We start from the raw sequence: 17,771 nt of genomic DNA on the forward strand, positions 1-17,771 counted from the left end.
CTTCTCTTTGTCGTCACAAATTAACGTGGAGCTAATTGGAAATGAGAGGATGAAAGTTATAAGATCATAAATGCCAGTCATGGTAACAATCAACATTGAAATGTAGTGTCAGGGGCAAGGACCTTGGTTTTAGTAGGTGGATGAGGCTATTTGAGGCGGAAACCTCGCGGGGATGAGGCGTATGGGGGGCGGTGACCTCGATTCCTGTAGGTGGCAACAGGGAAAGGGAAGCAGATCGATTGCGGTGTCTCATGGGGAAGGGACTTAGGGAAATCATGTTTGATTTGGGGCATGAAAAATCTTGGGGGTGAAATGATGTGTTTTAGAATTTTTTGGTCATGAAATGCAGTACCGATTGTTTAAATGCAATCCTCTCCGGATCACATTTTCATTTATCCAGCTCAAAAACACAACACGCCATGTTTCATTAAAGTGATGAAGCCAACCACGTTGGCCCTACAGAGTTTTTCTTATGTTGTAGCCTCTATGTTGTGATGTTGTGATGCTTTCATGATATAAATCTGTGAGATTTTGAGGCTATGAGATTTTGTGTATTTTCTATTTCCTGATATGTGGCTCTCGATGGTTCTATGCCTCAGTTGCTACTGTAATTTAGTGTTTCTATTTTAGACTCTATGTTGTGATGATGTGGTGCTTTGATGTTAAGGCACTGCCACTCTATGTTGGTTGGATTAGATTCAAACCTATGTAATCTTTGTTGAGCCACTATGATTCAAATGTTCACTGTGAATTGAATGGGATACTTGTTGTGATGATTCTATAAGGGATGGAAACCTCTTCCTGTGCCTATGTAATTTTAGTAATTGTTGACAATTTTGGTAATTTTGTTGTTTTATGTTGTCTAAGTTCGAGTTTAGCCACTGTTATTTAAGACTGTGACGTGATCTTTTGCCATTATATGTTGAATTATTAAATGGGATACCTGGTTCTTATTTTGAGTTCGAGTTCAGCCACTCTTTCTTCCTCCTATGTAAATTTCGTTGTGTTGATTTTTTTTCCCATTCTATTGTTCTACAACTGTTTTGTGATAATGGCTTATCTAATTCTCTTCTAATTTCTATACCTATTTCATTTACCCTGCCATAAATGTTCTACATTTTTCCTTTGCAGTACTTGGTGTTGATTTAGGATTATTGTTAGGGCTGCATGTCTAGTATAAGGTTGTGATGATTATTCTAATTATTATTCGAAATGTAAAAAGCACAAGTGTTGTCAATGGGGCTAGATCGATATGGGAGTGTAATCCAAACTAGAATGACCACCTTTTTATTTTGATAGTTTTCACAAATGTAAGGTTTTGCAACCATTTGAGTTTGGGCTTTCTGTCTTATGCATGCTGTAAATAAAAAACAAACAATTATGAGTCCTATGGGAAAAAATTTAAATACTTGGCTGATATTTAAGGTTAACGTGCTGCAAATTTAAATAATGTTGTTCTTTAAGGGAGTGAATGAGGTTACTCTTATTCATTTGGCATGCATGTTGTTTGTTTATTTATTAGTATTCTGTTTTAACATGCTGTATTAACAAGACTGTAATTCTGTTTTAACATGCTGTATTACTCTATTTTGGAGAATATGGACCTTTAGAGTAGAGAACATGGTTGCTCTTATTCATGTAGCATGCATGCTATTTGTTCTTTATTAATACTTTGTTCTAATATGTTGTATTAAACATACTGTACGAAACATGTTGTTTTAAAAAAGTGAATTCTCTAATTAAAATTTGACCAAAAAATGACTATGCTCCTAGTGCGCTTGGATTGCTGGACCTTGCGTTTATGTTGTGCCTAGCCCAATTCCCAGCACAACCTAGCAATAGAAGCATCAAAACAAAGTTCAAGAAAAGTACCAGAACGAACACAATCTCAAAACGGAGGAAATAATTATCAAAATAGTTAAAAACAGAGACGGTTTGCTCTGTTTTAATTGCAAATCCACGACCTTTTAGAGCACTCACAATGAGTTTTGTAAAACTTATTATTATGTAAAATTTAAAGAAAAATAGTCTAAAACATGCATCCAACGGATGCTTTATTTTTTTTCTATTTTACATCTGTGTACAGTGTTGCCTCTAGATGTAGAAACAACTGTACACAAATGTAAATATATTTTAATTGTTTTCTATCTTTTCTTGTACTTTTTCTTTAAAATTAATTTCTTTTATTGTATTTTTTCTCTTATAAAATATTAAAAAGTATAATATTAAAATGATATGAAGAAAAAATAGATAAGCTGATGTATGATGTATTGTAAAAATCAGTATGTAAAATAGAAAAAGTGAGATTTAGTGATGTATTTTAAAGGATAAGATGAAAAATTTATTGGGAGTGCTCTTAGCACTGTCTCCAAAACTTCAGGCTTATTATCCATCTCTAGTTTTCAACCATTATTCTCCCATTAACATGGATCCCAAAAAGTGGCAAGCACTAGGACAAAATTGTAATTCTAAGGGGTGTGATCACCAAACGGTGTTTCTCTTGGAATGACACCCTCTTCATGGTGATGGTTCCCATAAGGGGTGATGTTTAAGGAAGTGTTAAGAGGCACAACCCTTTGGGTTACGTGACTAATGAAGTGTTAAAAGACACAACATTTTGATTTAATCAAAAGGTTGTGTCATTTAACAACCATTGAGTTACTAATGGTTGTGCTATTTGCCAACCGGTGCATTATGGCCTATAAATAGGGATTATTGGTGCATAATTTTACTTACTTAATTCTCTTTGTCTATCACTAACTTGTGAGACAAATATCCTCACAGGAGTGTCATCATATTGCCAATTTTATGTTCAATTTCGTCCATTTTGTTCCTCTATTTTTCTACAAAAACAAAACAATTTAAAAAAAAAAAAAAAAAAAAAAAAACTCAAGACAACGACTGCAAAATCATTCATCACAGGTAAGTTTCAAACCTTGTTAGAGAGTGACGATTTTGATCGAATTTTGCACTCAACGAGTCAACGCGTTTTTACATGCCTAACCTGAACGAAAATTCTTTACAAAAAAGACTTCGACCATCAACTTCAGAGAAAAAGGTGTGGAAAATTATTATTGAGCCAGAAATAGAGCATCAACGTGTTCATGGATCCAGATCTTATCTCCTCTTCTGGATCTTATCTTTTGTTGATCAATCACTTTCTTCGTTCCCGACAAACTTTGCCAGAAAACAAAAATCATCTTAAACGAAGTACAGAGGTTGCAACTTGCCTTGCTCGAGGTGATGTGTTTCTCACACCCTGTTCGTGCCAAGTAGTTAGGTGGCTTTAGGCCTCAATAGTTCGTAATTTTCACTTTGAAAATTCCTGCCGATCATGGTTTAAAATTAGGGTGGTGCTACTCTTGGAGGCTAAAGAGAGAGTCACCGAATAGATTAAAAAATTAGTCTTTTTTTGAAAAAAAAAAATTTATTATCAAACATTTTTTTAAACTCATTAAATATTTTTAAAAAAATATATAAAAATCATAAATTCATTAAAAAATATTTACTTAAATAAAAAAATCAAAATAAAAAATCAATGGCTGGCCACAATCTTGGGAGAAGTATTTTTCTTAAAATTAAAACAAATTTATTCATCATTTTAATTCTTATCATTTTATTTTATAATATAATATTAGATAATAAATTTATAAATAAAACATAATTTAACATTATATTATATGATGATAAAAGGACGAGAGAATTAAAATAAATAGCAACGTTACTCTAAAATTAAATGGAGTCAGTCAGTCAACGGACACTGTGTGTTGATTTGTTCTGATGTGGCCAAAGATTCACGATGGTCTCTGTGAAAGCCACCTCAAACGACTATTCTGAAGGAGGCCTGAAAGCAGTCGGAAGATTCGGAACCTTCAAGTTGTTAGTATCAATTATTAATTGAGAAATAGAGTCCTTCAAGTTGGGACGTGCGTCGCTGTCTGTCTTTCCTTTTCAACGTTGCCATTTTTTACCATCACTTCATTGTGTCTTTGTCGACTTATAAAAATTTTCTTATTTTTACTAAGGTATTGTTTCACTGTATAAAATTTTTATTTTAAATATAAAATTTTTGTCTTATTATTATAATTTTATCAAATCTTTATATTAAATATAATAAATAATTTAACTTTCTTTTTACTTTTTCAAATCTTAAAATAATAATAATAATATAAATATAATATTTTAATATTTAATCTTAAAATTCAAAATTTTCATTTGAGAATTCTCAGTGACCAAACAGAGACGTGTTCGAAAATGCAACTGTTATTTGTTATTTTTAGACATTTTTTTAAATATTTCATTTTCAAGTATCATTGGAACATAAAATATTTTTTTGATTTTAAATATTTAATTTTTTTTATCTAATCATTATAATTTTTTCAAATTTTCAACTAAAACATAAAAAATAATTCAATATTTTCAATTTTAAAACAAAAATAATATTAAAAATAATTTTTAAACAATTTTTAACTTTTTAATATTTTTATGCGATTTTTTTTAATCTCTCATTTATCAAAATTTAATAAAAACGTATTCAACTCAAATTATTTCATTACTATTAATAGATATTTTGAAATAAGTAATATTATATAATACACTCTTATCCCACTATGTAAGATATAATAATATTTATCCTCAATAAATAATAAAGAATCACTCAATAAAGTATCATTTAATGATAATAAATGTGTCCTATTTTATATAATAGAATAAAAGTGAGACGGTACTATGGCATATATGATTTTCCTTTTGAAATATTTTTAGTATCCAAACCAATTCTAAGAAAAATGTTACATCCATAAAGAGAATTTATAAATTAAATCTACAAATTTGTATAAATTCATATGATAGGTTAAATTTTAATAGTCCAACATATCACTAGTTGATGTGCTTTATTTTAAAGATCGATTCATAAAATAATATATAATGTGTTCGTGACTAAAAATAATAAAAATAAAAATAGACATAAATGTATTATTCGTCTAAATAAAGCCTCTTTTGTATTAAAGTCACTTTTGTAGTATCTACCAACTCTATGTTTGTTTTTATATTAATGCACGTTTATTTATCTAAAAAAAGAAAAGAAAATCACTTTTGACTTTTCTATTAAAGTCATGTAGAAGTCGTCTTCCGCGTTGCCGCGGGGGCCCCGAGGTGCATCATCGTAGAAAACGCAAAAAAGTTATGCAGGCTAAGTATAGACTGTTGGACATGTCAAGTCTCCGAAGAGAGAGACCTATAAATGGCAGCATATCTCAAACATCCGAGTACCTCAAAACAACAAGAAATACTCTCTCTCCCCTTCCAAGCTACCTTCAGTTCCTTTCTCTGATCCTAAAAGAACGTGATCAGGCTTGTTCTGGTCCTATACTCAATACCCATCATCGATATTAGCTGAAAAACCAACACAATCATGAAGGTATCGGAATCGACTCATCATTCATAGCAAACAAATTCAGTACTGTAAAGTTTTTTGCTGGTTGAAATTAAGTTGATTTGGCTTTTTTTGCAGCAAACGGTGGTGATAAAGGTGTCCATGGATGGCCACAAGTCCTTTTTTGGTGAGCTGGACGGAGAAAAAGTCCGCTCCAAAGCCTTGAAGATTGCAGTCGGCGTTTCAGGTAACGAAATACAAAATTTTGGGTCGATATAAGATATTAAAATTTTATGACTACTGAAAATTACAATATATTTTTCCAATTTTTTTTTTGATGGGTGTACATATATATGTGATGTTCAGGGGTAGTAGCGGTATCTTTAAAAGGAGACGAAAAGGACCAAATAGAAGTAAAAGGGGATGGGATTGATACGGTGAAGCTTACAAAGTTACTCAGGAAGAAAGTGGGGCATGCAGACATAATTACTGTGGCAGAAGAGAAGAAAGAAGAGAAGAAAGAGGAGAAGAAAGAACCGAAAATAGAATACCTGTCGTTGCCTTATAATTATACGCCTTCCTACTCCTATCCACTCTATGCGCTGCCAGGGATTACATATTACTGAGCTAGCAGTGGAGAAAATTTCAATAATATAAGTGCATAAGTACTTGTGTTTTTTTATCTTTTCAAATGCTTTCTCGAGGTGTGCGATGCAAATCTGCCATCATGATTCTGTTCTATATTGATATAAATCGATGGTGTTCAGTTTCTCACCTCTGATTATCATTTTTGGAATCTTTTCTTCTGATCGTACTTCAGTACTACAAGATGACGAACGAGTTAATGCTCTGCTGAAAGGAATTGCTTAGTCTGGTTTGCAATTAAAAATAAAATAAAATTACGAAACAGAAATTTACGATCCAACCCGATCTCTACGTCAACCAAAAAACTGCATGTTTGAAATGGTTGAATATAGGATAAAAATTAAAATTAAAAAAAGAAGAAGAAATGGGTAAATATAGATCTGTTTACTGATTGGACCTGGATGACCACCCCCGGCCGATGCCACAAGTTATATACAAGAGTCAACTGAAAGTCTTCGAAACTTCTATATCTATCTTTTTGGATGGAATCAGGAGCCAAGACGGAACCGTGGAGGGATGATGATTGGACTCCAAATAATTTACAACCACTAAGGTCGAGTTTATATGATCTGTTCAGTCTAATTTTAAATTAAAGAGATATGCTATACAATAGCCTCATATTTAATATATTAAAATTTTTAAAATGTAAAATAAAAGAAGATAAAAGAGTAAAATTATATATTTAAATAGTATAAAAAAGTATAGGACTGACATTCAGAATTTTTCTAAATTAAATGTAATATTTAAATATCAAATTCTTAAATTATTAAACTCATCTCAACTCGAAATTTTTTTATACGTGAGACCTATAATTTATTTTAATTCAATACCTCTTTACACGCATGACCTATAACTTTTTTCAAATTTTCATAAATATATTTAAATTTATCTTAACATCTAAATACATTTAAACTCATTTTAGATAGACCTAACAAAATTCACTCTATCATCTTAATTTATTACTCTTTATAAAAAAATCAACTTAGCTCAATAAACATGTTTAAAAAAATATTAATTTAGACCCTTTTATCTGGGCCTTTTCACGTATGCTGTTTAAGTGTATGGAGAAGAGTAATCGTTCCAATTTCATTGCTGACAAAATGTTAAAAACTCCTAAAAAATTATTATTTTTAACATTATTGAAAAAACAGACAAGTTTGAAATTTAATTTTCGCCTTTTCGGTTTGGAATATTAATTCCTAAACACTAGTAATTAATTTATAGATACATCATGAATTCCTTCAATATGGATCTTTAAAATTTCTTACTGATTGAATTTAAATAAGGAAAAAATTGAGAAGCTGCAACAATTATTTAATCAAGAGTCGAGAAGAACAGAAAGAAAAGGTGACAAACTCGATTCTCAAACTTATAGAGAAAGAAGATTTTGATGGATTTTTACACTCAACTCCTAAGGTGCAAGCCCAACCCAGAGGAAATTACCTTTTTTCTTTAAAAGAAAATTCGACCAACTACTAGAGAGAGAGGGGGTAAATTACTACCAATTATTAGTAGAATTAAGCAGAGCATCAAACTGTTCATGCATGGATCAAGAATCTGGCTGAGATGATAAATCAACTACTAAATGATGGCATGCAACGAGTGACGTGTGCGTGCATGCATGATGCAGATCATTAAAAACCCAGAAAATAAAACAACTTACGATCGAACACCCACAGATGTAAACCCAATTTGAATTTTTTTTTTCCTCAACCAATCACAATATATATTCTATACTTCATTAATCTCGATTAATTAATATATTTCTCAGCAAAAATCAAAAGTTAAGCTATAGAAAATGAAATGCAGCGAAAGAAAATGAAGAATCCGTAGTGGCAACCATAGGATCGACAGAAGCGTTAGCTATAGAAGGCTTTGACACCATGAAAGAATTGAAACTGCTTAGATTTACTTACCAGAGACGTGTATATTCTCATTCATAGATATATATATCCGAAATTGTTACAAGAGATAAGAGGAAGATCTATGTGTTCTTACAGGAGATAAGATTTACAAAAGATTAAATACAAGTTCAAATGATAATTGCCGAATAGCTGAAAGAATTCTATAAAGTGGTATTGCTTCAACTTACCAAGACCAGAACATATATTCACTTATATATACGATTACAACTTAATGATAGTATATTTTGTACAAGGAAAGAATAAAGAATAAAAAGGAAAGAAATAATAATGAATAGGAGGTAGCAGATCATGGAACACTAAAAAGGAAGGAGCATCTCGTAAACAAGTCTGTAATCACTCAAACACGCATGCCTCTTCTTCCAATATAGCATGCTCACTATGACTTTCCTTAACATCCCCCCGCAAGCGAATGGGGGGGAGACGAACCATGAGCTTGTTCTTGAGAAAGAGAAACTGAGAAGACGTAAGCCCTTTTGTGAAAACATTTGGAATCTAGTCATAGTAGAAAGAAACTTAACAACAACAACCTTATTAAGAACCTTTTCCCGAATGAAATGAACATCCACCTCCATATGCTTAGTACGAGTGTGAAACACAGGGTTTGAGGCAAGCATAAGGGCACCCAAATTATTGTGCACCAAATAGTAGGAACTCGAGGAAGAGGAACATGTAAATCTTTGAGAACCATCCGAATCCAATAGAGTTCAGCAACAGTCATTGCCAATGACCTATATTCGGCCTCAGTACTTGAGCGAGCAATGACCGATTGCTTTTTAGCACACCATGAAATTAAACAAGGGCCTACGAAAGTACAAAAGCCTATGGTGGATCGATGGTCATCTGGATCACCCACCTAATCAGAATCACTAAAAGCTTGTAAGTAAAGACTCCTCTTGGTGAAAGGAAGACCATGATCAACGATACCTTTAAGATAACGATGAACCCGTTTGGCAGAGGTCCAATGTATAGTAATAGGGGCATGAAGATGCTAACAAAGATGTTGATTGATAGAATAAGCAATTTTCGAGCGTGTAAGGGTGCAAAATTGGAGAACTCCCACAATCTGACGATATTCAGTGGCATGAGGAAGAGGATCATCACTAGAAGAAGCAAGTTTCGAACCTGAAGTACATGGTGCAAAATAAGGCTTGGCTCCAACCATATGAGCATGGTCTAGAATGTCCAAGATGTACTTGGATTGACGGAGATGCAAGCTGTGAGAATCACAGGTGACCTGAATTCCAAGAAAGTAATGGAGAGACCCGAGATCTTTCAAGGTGAAGTCAGACTTTAATTATTGTATCAAGGAGGCAATGAACAAGTTATGTGATCCTGTGACAAGAATACCATCCATGTACACCAAAATGAAAATATGCATATCAGATTTGTGGTAAGTAAAAATAGAGTGATCAACTGAGGATCCCAAAAATCCAAGCTCCAAAAGGTATTGAGATAATCAATTAAACCAAGCTCTAGCCTCTAGGAGCCTGTTTTAATCTATAAAGTTCCTTATTAAGTCGATAGACATAATTTGGATGTTGTGGATCAACATAACCTTGAGGTTGAGAAATGTAAACTTCTTTGTCAAGAGTACCATGAAGGAAGGCATTGGACACATCCAATTGTTTGATATCCCATCCAAAATGTATGGCAAGAGTCTAAACAATTCGAACAATGACAGGTTTGATAACAGGACTAAAAGTCTCAAAAAAATCAATGCCACTAATTTGATTAAATCCCTTAGCCACTAATCGTGCTTTGCGACGATCAAGGGAACCATCCTCATTTTATTTAGTCTTATAGACTCACTTAGTGTCAATGACAATGTGATCGATAAGCTGAGGACAAAGGGTCCATGTATTATTGGCAAGCAAAACAACATATTCCTCATCCATTGCCTTTTTTCCACTGTGCATAAACTATTGCTTGTGAAAAATTTTGTGGTTCTTTAGATAAAGGAATTGTGGCCAAGATAGATATGGGATGGCGAGTAGAGTAGTGGGTAACAAAGTTCGAGAATTGTTTGGGTCGTGAAGAACCAGTTTGTGATCTTGTCACAATCTGGTTGGAGGAAGGAAGGGAATTAATGAGAGGTAATGTTGGTGAGGTGGAAGGTTGAGAAGAATCTGTGAATGAGGATTCGGTGGGAGAGGTGATCGAGTGAGTGTGGGTAGAGTCTTCTAAAATAGGCATGCTATGTGGAGAGGCTAAAATATTGGAGCATGACTCATGCACATGAGAAGAAAAAGGTGAAGCGGTGGGAGGATTTTGGTCAAACTCTCCAATTGGAGGAGATGTGGATTTGGTGGATTGTGACGATGAGGGCCCGAGAATAAACATGGAAGATGGTACCTAATTTTGAGGCAAAGTAGAGGAGCTACGTGTGGCCAGATTTTGAGCTAATTGAATGAGCTGCGTGGAGGAAATCTTGGACTTGCAATGGGTGAACAATCCTCTAGTGAACGAGTGACAAGGGACGCAATTTCTCATCAAACACTACATGCCATGATAAATACACTCTCTTTGAAATGGGATCAAAGCAATGATAACCTCTATGATTGGATGAATGACCTATGAAGATGCACTGTTTATTACGGAAGGTGAACTTGTTTGTATTATAGGGTCTAAGAAGAGGGTAACAAGCACACCCAAAGGATTTTAGTTTAGAGTAATCAGGTGAACTTTTGAAGAGGAGACTGTAAGGAGAGTCAGAATGTAAAACTGGAGTTAAAAGACGATTAATGAGAAATATGGCAGTGGAAAAAAAGTATCAACCCAAAATTGTTTTGGAATGTTGGATTGAGCCAATAAGGATAATCCAATTTCCATAATATGGCAATGTTTTCGTTCAGAAACTTCTTTTTGTTGAGATGTTTATGGACCGTGAGCTGATGGAGAATACCATTGGAATTGAGAAAGGAAATGAATTGATTTGAAGTATATTCTCCATCATTATTTGAATGAAATTGTTTAATTTTGCAAGAGAAAATATTTTCCACTAATAGTTTAAATTTGACAAAGCAACTAAAAACTTTTGATTTCGTGAAAATAGGATACATCCAAGTAAAACATGAATAATTATCAATAAAAATAACATAGTACTGAAAACCACTTGAAGAAGGAATAGGAGAAACCTAAACATCAGAATGAATAAGATCCAAATGATTAACAGACACTCTACTAGACTAAGTAAACGGTAGTTGTTTACTTTTCCCTTATTGACAAGAAGGACAAATAGAATCTTGAGAGAGGGAGCCGGCAATTGGAAGCTTGAAGGAGGAGATGATTTGGTTGGTCACTTGTGGAGAAGGATGGCCAAGTTGAGCATGCCAAACATCAAGAGAGGTTTTGACCCCAAAGAGAGCTACACGTGCACAGTAGTTATTGAGAGAAATTTTATTCAACGTGATAGGATAGAAGCCACCTTCACTTCTTCCCTCCAGAGCCTTTTCTTGTTGTTTTGTCCTTGAATTTATATGTGGATAACAATTGTTATCCACGTAGAGTTTATTTATAGAGAGTAAGTTAATCATGGCATTAGGAAAATGTAACACATCTTGAACGAGAAGTTTTTTTTTGAGGATTTTGGATAGAGAATGAACTGATATTTGAAATGGAGAGACTAGATCCGTTACCTACAGCCACCAAATCGTCACCAGTGTAAGTTTCCTGCAAAGACAAATTGGCAACTTCATTGGTAATATATTGGTTTGCCCCCGAATCAACATACCACATGTTGGACTTATCAAAATATTGTTGCTTTGAGTAACCATTGCAGCAAGTTGAGTAGGTGGATGGTGTCCCTGATAACTGTAATCCATGCGATGGTAGCAGTCCAAGGCTTGGTGACTTGTTTTGCCACAAATCTAACAAGGAGTGTGAGGATAAAAGTTGCCATTGCCACTGGACACCAAATTCGAAGACCCTCCTTGTGCCTTAGCAGAGTGCGGGCGGGACTTGGAAAAGTGTGGCTTGGATGGACCTTGTCTTGGAGAATTTTTGGGAGGAAAATTTGGTTTGGTAATCCACTGTCCTCCCTCACGTGGATGTTTGCCAGCAACCATAGCAAAGGTCGGTTGCTCCATAGATGATAAATGGGCTTGTTTGTTAATCATTATTTCATAAGAAAGCAATTCTGATTGGAAGTCATCAAAACCCATTGGACTGTATCTCAAGGAAAATGAAACATACGTGACAAGAGGATTATAGGCTGAATTCAATCCACTCAACACATAAGAGAGAAGATTAGTCTCACTTTTTGGCTTACCAAAAACTGCAAGCTGATCGGCAAGGGATTTGGCAGCAGCTAAATAATCGGTGCATGTCCTGTTTCCTTGTTGCAACGTTTGCAATTAGTGTTTAAGGCGCTACACATGAGCAGTCGAGTGTGAAGCATATCACTCGGCCAGAGAGTCCTACAATTGTTTGGCAGAGGTGATACCAAAAACAAAAGGAAGGACTTTATTTGTTATAGTAGTATTCTAGGACAAACTAGTCCTTCTTATTCCACAAACCATATTTGGGATTAATATTCTTGCTAGACTTTCCCTTAGAGTCACAAAGAAATTGATCAGGATAGGGTTTAGAACAATCCACAAATCCGAGCAAATCATTGCTACGTAGAACAGGTAGCAGCTGAGAGACCCAATTAAGATAATTGGTATCGTCTATCTTCACCGAAACCAATTGAGATAAGTTCGGTTGGGAGAAAACCGAAGGAGCGGTAGAAGTAGCGGAAGCCATTGATAATGATAACAAGACAGGAACTTGATTTAGCATGAGCTATAAAAGCTCTGGTACCATAAAAGAATTGTATAAAGTGGTATTGGTTCAACTTACCAAAATCAGAACATATATTCACTTATATATACAATTACAGTTTAATAATAGTATATTCTGTACAAGGAAAGAATAAAGAATAAAAATGAAATAAATAATAATGAACAAGAGATACCAGATCATGGAACATCGAAAAGGAAGGAGCATCACGTAAACAAGTCTGTAATCACTCAATCATGCCTGCCTCTTCTTCCAATATTGCATGCTGACTATGATTTTCCTTAACAACAGCAACATAAAGATCACGTCAAGCCACAACATCTTCTCTAATCTATCTAGTTTGAATTTCATTTGTAACATAGTGATCCCTATCCTTAATAATGATGATCTAGAAGTACTAGTACTTGCTACTAAGTTTAGAGTAGGAGATGAGATGATATGAGATAGTTTTAAATGAAAGATAAAAGTTAAATAAAATATTATTATTATTGTTTTGGAGATTTGGAAAAAGTTGAATTGAGATTTGAAAAAATTAAATTATTTATTATATTTTATATGAGAATTTGAAAAAATTATAATGATTAAATGAAATGAGTTAAAATGAGGTGAAACCATCTCCAATCCAAACCTAAGTGCCTAGGACGTGAAATGTCTCTCACGACGTGCTCTTCATGCCAAACAGTTATTGTTAGGTAGCTTTACGTCTCCCTTGTGCGTTCACATTGGAAATTCCTACAGGTCTTTGGGATGGTTTAAAATTAAATCATCGGGCCCGTCAGCGGCCTAACGTAGCCAGCCAAAGTTACATACAATATTGTAAGTCTTTGTGGAAACTTTTTAATAATCCGACCACCACAAAGGACTAGCCTAAGGAAGAAAGCAATCGGAACAACCTTTTAATTCGTAATGTCCAACATTTTATCGTCTCCCCAACCATTTATATATTTCCCTTGACCAACCATTTTTATATTTCCCGTCCCACAAGCTATTTAATTGGTCACGTCTTTCTCTCTCTGTTGACTCATGAGAGCTAATCTTAAGAGCAACTTTTTTTTTTTTTTTAAATATATTTGAAATAGTTAATAATTAATTAAAGTAGATCTATCGAATCAATCTATATACGTTGAATAGTCAAGTCGCTAAAAAGTAAACTTTGGTATTATTTTAATGATGACGTACGAGTGCTCCGAATGGACACGTGGTGAAGCCGTGTGGAAAACGCAAAAGCATGCAGGAAATTGCCTGTATGATAGGTCAAGCCTTTCGAATAGAAAGAGACCTGTAGGAAAAAGTTAGAAGTCACCGAGAAATGGATTTCGAGTAATTCTCACGCAGTTTTTATTTTATTTGAATGATGATGTGAATTTTGAAAAAAATTAATTAAGGGTATAAAAATTAAATAAAAAATTATTCGACCTTATAATTTGGGGCCATCCTCGAGCTACACCTGCTATGGGTGTACCACGACTTAAGACTTACAAATGATAGTAGTATCTCAAACAGCTGAGATGAGTACCTCAAAACAAGAAGAAATTATTGTTAATATCTCCCCTAGCTACCCGTCTAATTTCAATTTTTAAGCACCCCTGTGCATATTTCTCTCCCAAAAATACGTGAGGCTTTTGGTCCCATACTCAACACTCATCATCTTAGCTGAAAAACCAAGACAATTATGAAGGTAGATTGGAAATTGCTTGCTAGGAGTACGTGCTGCATGTGAGAAAAATCAGATCAATTAAAAGATGTATGTAGTTTTTGCTAGCTAATATAAAGTTGCATTGGTTTATGCAGCAAACGGTGCTGATCAAGGTGTCCATGGATGGCCACAACTGCCTTTGCTGTTGTATGCTGGATGGACGGAAAGTCCGGACCAAAGCCTTGAAGATTGCAGTTGGCGTTTCAGGTACGTAACGGATCAAATACAACGGATCAAATAAGATGAGATTAAATAAGATATTTTTTTAAAAGTTAAATAAAATATTATTATAATATAATTTTTTAATATTTATTTTTTAAAAAAATTAAAAAAAATTAAATTATTTATTATATTTTATATGGAAATTTATAAAAATTGTAATGATTATATGAGATAAAATGAGATGAAATAGTTTGAGTTTAATCCAAGCTAGCCATTAATTTGGGTAGACAGTGCTATGTATCAACGACGGCTGTTACTGTAGCATTTTATTAATACTGAAGATTACATATTTTTTTTCCATTTCTGTTTTTAATGGGTGCCCAATGCATGTGATGTTCGTGGTATCAACGTCTTTAAAAGGGGACATTATAAGAAATTTGGCCATTTTCCATGAGTTTTTTTATTTTTTTTCAAGCTCTACATTTGAAACGAAAACTGGCATTTTTTCCCATGAGCTTCTTGAGATGAGGCGTGTTTCTGCTTATATTTATAAGAAAGCAGGAAGATGGAAACAGTCTATTGCATTGTCAAAGAAAGATAATCTTTACAAGGATGCCATGGAAGCATGTTTGCAGTCTGGTGACTATGAACTTTCAGAGGACTTGCTTGTATATTTCATTGAGCAAGTTTGTTCTAAAACTTTATTAGTTTATGACGGTACAGGATTCTAAAACAAAGCAATGAGTCAATTACATGCCCACATACTATTGACACATACTTGGTCTCCTCACCTTCCCCACCTACTGCATTTTTTTTCTAGATTTTGATGTGGGGATTAGAATATTGAAAAATTATGAGCTGTAATCAACCTCTTTTTTTAAAATATCGGGAATAGATGTTTCATTTGCTCTTGCTGCCATTTTACCTTTCTTTACTTTTTTTTATTTTTTATTTTTGCTTGGTTACATCAGATTTTACGTTTCCTTTGTTTTGAACTTTTCCTATTTCTTGTAGTATAAACATAACTGAAGATGAATTGATGACTGCGGCATAATATGCATGGAAATTTACTTTCAGTGTACTGAAATGAAGTAATTTGCTATGTTCTAAGCTATTGTTGTTTTAATACCAATGTCTTTATATTGTATGTAATGAACTTCAGAAACTTCAGATTATTTAAGAATGATAATATTTTCCTATTCTTTCATTTTCTTCTGAAATTTCTTTTTCCTCCAAGTACATTGAACATCTGTGCATGAACATCTGTTAATATCTAAATATATTTTTTCAAACCCATGTGTCTGAGCTTGCACGTCTCAGGATGTTTTCACATTGTTCCAATACTTTACATATTGCTCATCTGATTTGTTTTTAATTATTTTGGAATAAAAATTAGTGGAATAGAGACAAGAAGGTATTCTTAAATCTAGCTCCTCTGATTTGTGTTCAATTATTGTGTCCATGTACCCAAACTAACTGTAGAAGGTTTTGAAATTTGTCAAGCTACATGAAAACTTAGTGAAGGCTTTGAATTGGAAGTATTGATTTGGATATTATTTGGACCCTTTTAGTAGGCATTAGAATGGAAAGTTAGAACTGAAAGTTTAACGATGCAATTGGTTTTTGGGTTTTAAGTTTCAATGTTTCTGTAAGTGGCATTACATAATTTTGATAAACAGAAAAAAATACGCTAATTTTTGCTTCAACAGGTTGTTTCTGTCATTAAAATATGTTCACTGATTAGAGGTTTTATTTCATAGGTTATCAATATAAAGTCAGCTAAGCAGGCACATTTTGGATTATGGGAAGTGTTAGGGGAGTTATATGTGAACAAGTGGCAGTACGCTAGTTTATATAACTGAATAGCATTTTTTTGGGAAGTTTGCAAACACCATACATTCATGTGCATAGCTACAAGGCATGATGATGGTATGTATTTTGGTGAGGGTTGTGGTTTTTAAGCATGAGGTGTTATCTTCTCCTTTATGTTTACATTATTTTGTAGTATTGTCTAAAAAAAAACACTGAATGTGGAGGTTAAAAATATCATGTCTTATTGTATGCAAGTTCCAGGGTAGCATTAGTCATCTCCTGAAAAGGCCAATGGTTCCAGTAAAGGGGTAGGGACTAAAACTGGAAGGGAATTTTGGTCATTGAAGAGTGTGCGCGCGCGCGCGCGTCCTAGTACTATAGAACCTGCTTAAATTGAAGCTAATTAATGTAAATGTTCTGTTTCCCCAGTTACCCCTCAGCATTAAACTTATGTGTGGATGAAGAGGCTATATATGTGGTTTCAGACATTTAGGGAGATGAATTGGAGCTTGCCTCAGCAGGATGGAATTCTTACAAACTATGTGTCTAGTTCAACTCTGTTGTAAATATTTAGTTAGAGGCAAATATATGAAAAATACCAGTTTATACTTGTAGGCTTCCCTAATATTGTACTTCCCACTTTGCAGAAAGAGATTCTTGATTTGTATATGATTGACAGTGGGACATATTGGAATGAAGTTATTTATTGGAGTTATTGGAATGTTGTTACATCACACTAAATGGTTAGGCATTGGTTATCGTCCATTATGTTATATTGGGTTGATGGTGAATTTCTTCCCATTGTATTAACTTGCATGATTTTCCCAGCATTTTGAACCAATGTTGCCACTGTCATCTGAATTATAAGACCTGAAAATGTTATAAATCAGATGATCGACAGTGGCAACATTGGTGGATGGGGGAAAGAATTCCAAGAAAAAAATTTCTGTTTTAATTGATGGTAACAAGTCGTGGGTAAAGCTTCCAAGCAAAGTGTTTTTTTTTCCATAACATTTATCTAGGGCAAAAGCCTTTTACCCACGAAATGGACTTGTCACTTGTGGAAATTGGCCATTCTGTGGGAACGAGAGAATCACTTTTTCCTACAGGTCGAGTTCATGGAAAAGTCTTTTACTGGCGATATATCTGGGTGCAAAAAGGTGCGACAATTGAGCATTTCCCACAAACGGATTTTGTGGGAAAATTGTAATTTCCATCATCGGTTTCCAAGATAACCCCCTAGCTAAATTCATGGCAAATGGTAGTAAATATCACATAAATTTCAGGCTTCACAGAGTGATTGCAGCGAGCTGCGTATATTTTTCCCTCGACTTTTCTCGTGGGAAATACATTTTTTTCCCATGAGTTGAAATTTTCG

At 34.0% G+C, this 17,771-nt stretch overlaps 1 protein-coding gene and 1 long non-coding RNA gene across 2 annotated transcripts; both read left to right on the top strand.

Moving 5' to 3' along the window:
* The first annotated feature begins 5,279 nt into the window (after nucleotides 1-5,279).
* Nucleotides 5,280-6,148, top strand: LOC122279915 (heavy metal-associated isoprenylated plant protein 16-like). Its single transcript, XM_043090821.1, has 3 exons — nucleotides 5,280-5,419; nucleotides 5,513-5,621; nucleotides 5,741-6,148. The coding sequence occupies exons 1-3, from the start codon at nucleotides 5,414-5,416 to the stop codon at nucleotides 5,998-6,000; spliced, it is 375 nt and encodes a 124-aa protein (XP_042946755.1). The 5' UTR covers nucleotides 5,280-5,413; the 3' UTR covers nucleotides 6,001-6,148.
* A 7,993-nt stretch (nucleotides 6,149-14,141) lies between these two features.
* LOC122279917 lies at nucleotides 14,142-17,129 on the top strand. Its single transcript, XR_006229692.1, has 3 exons — nucleotides 14,142-14,401; nucleotides 14,515-14,626; nucleotides 16,823-17,129. It is a non-coding gene; the product is annotated as an uncharacterized LOC122279917 (long non-coding RNA).
* The last annotated feature ends 642 nt before the right edge of the window (nucleotides 17,130-17,771 follow it).

The sequence above is a fragment of the Carya illinoinensis genome, chromosome 10, assembly GCF_018687715.1.
Source record: "Carya illinoinensis cultivar Pawnee chromosome 10, C.illinoinensisPawnee_v1, whole genome shotgun sequence".
In the NCBI taxonomy this organism is placed as follows: Eukaryota; Viridiplantae; Streptophyta; class Magnoliopsida; order Fagales; family Juglandaceae; genus Carya; species Carya illinoinensis.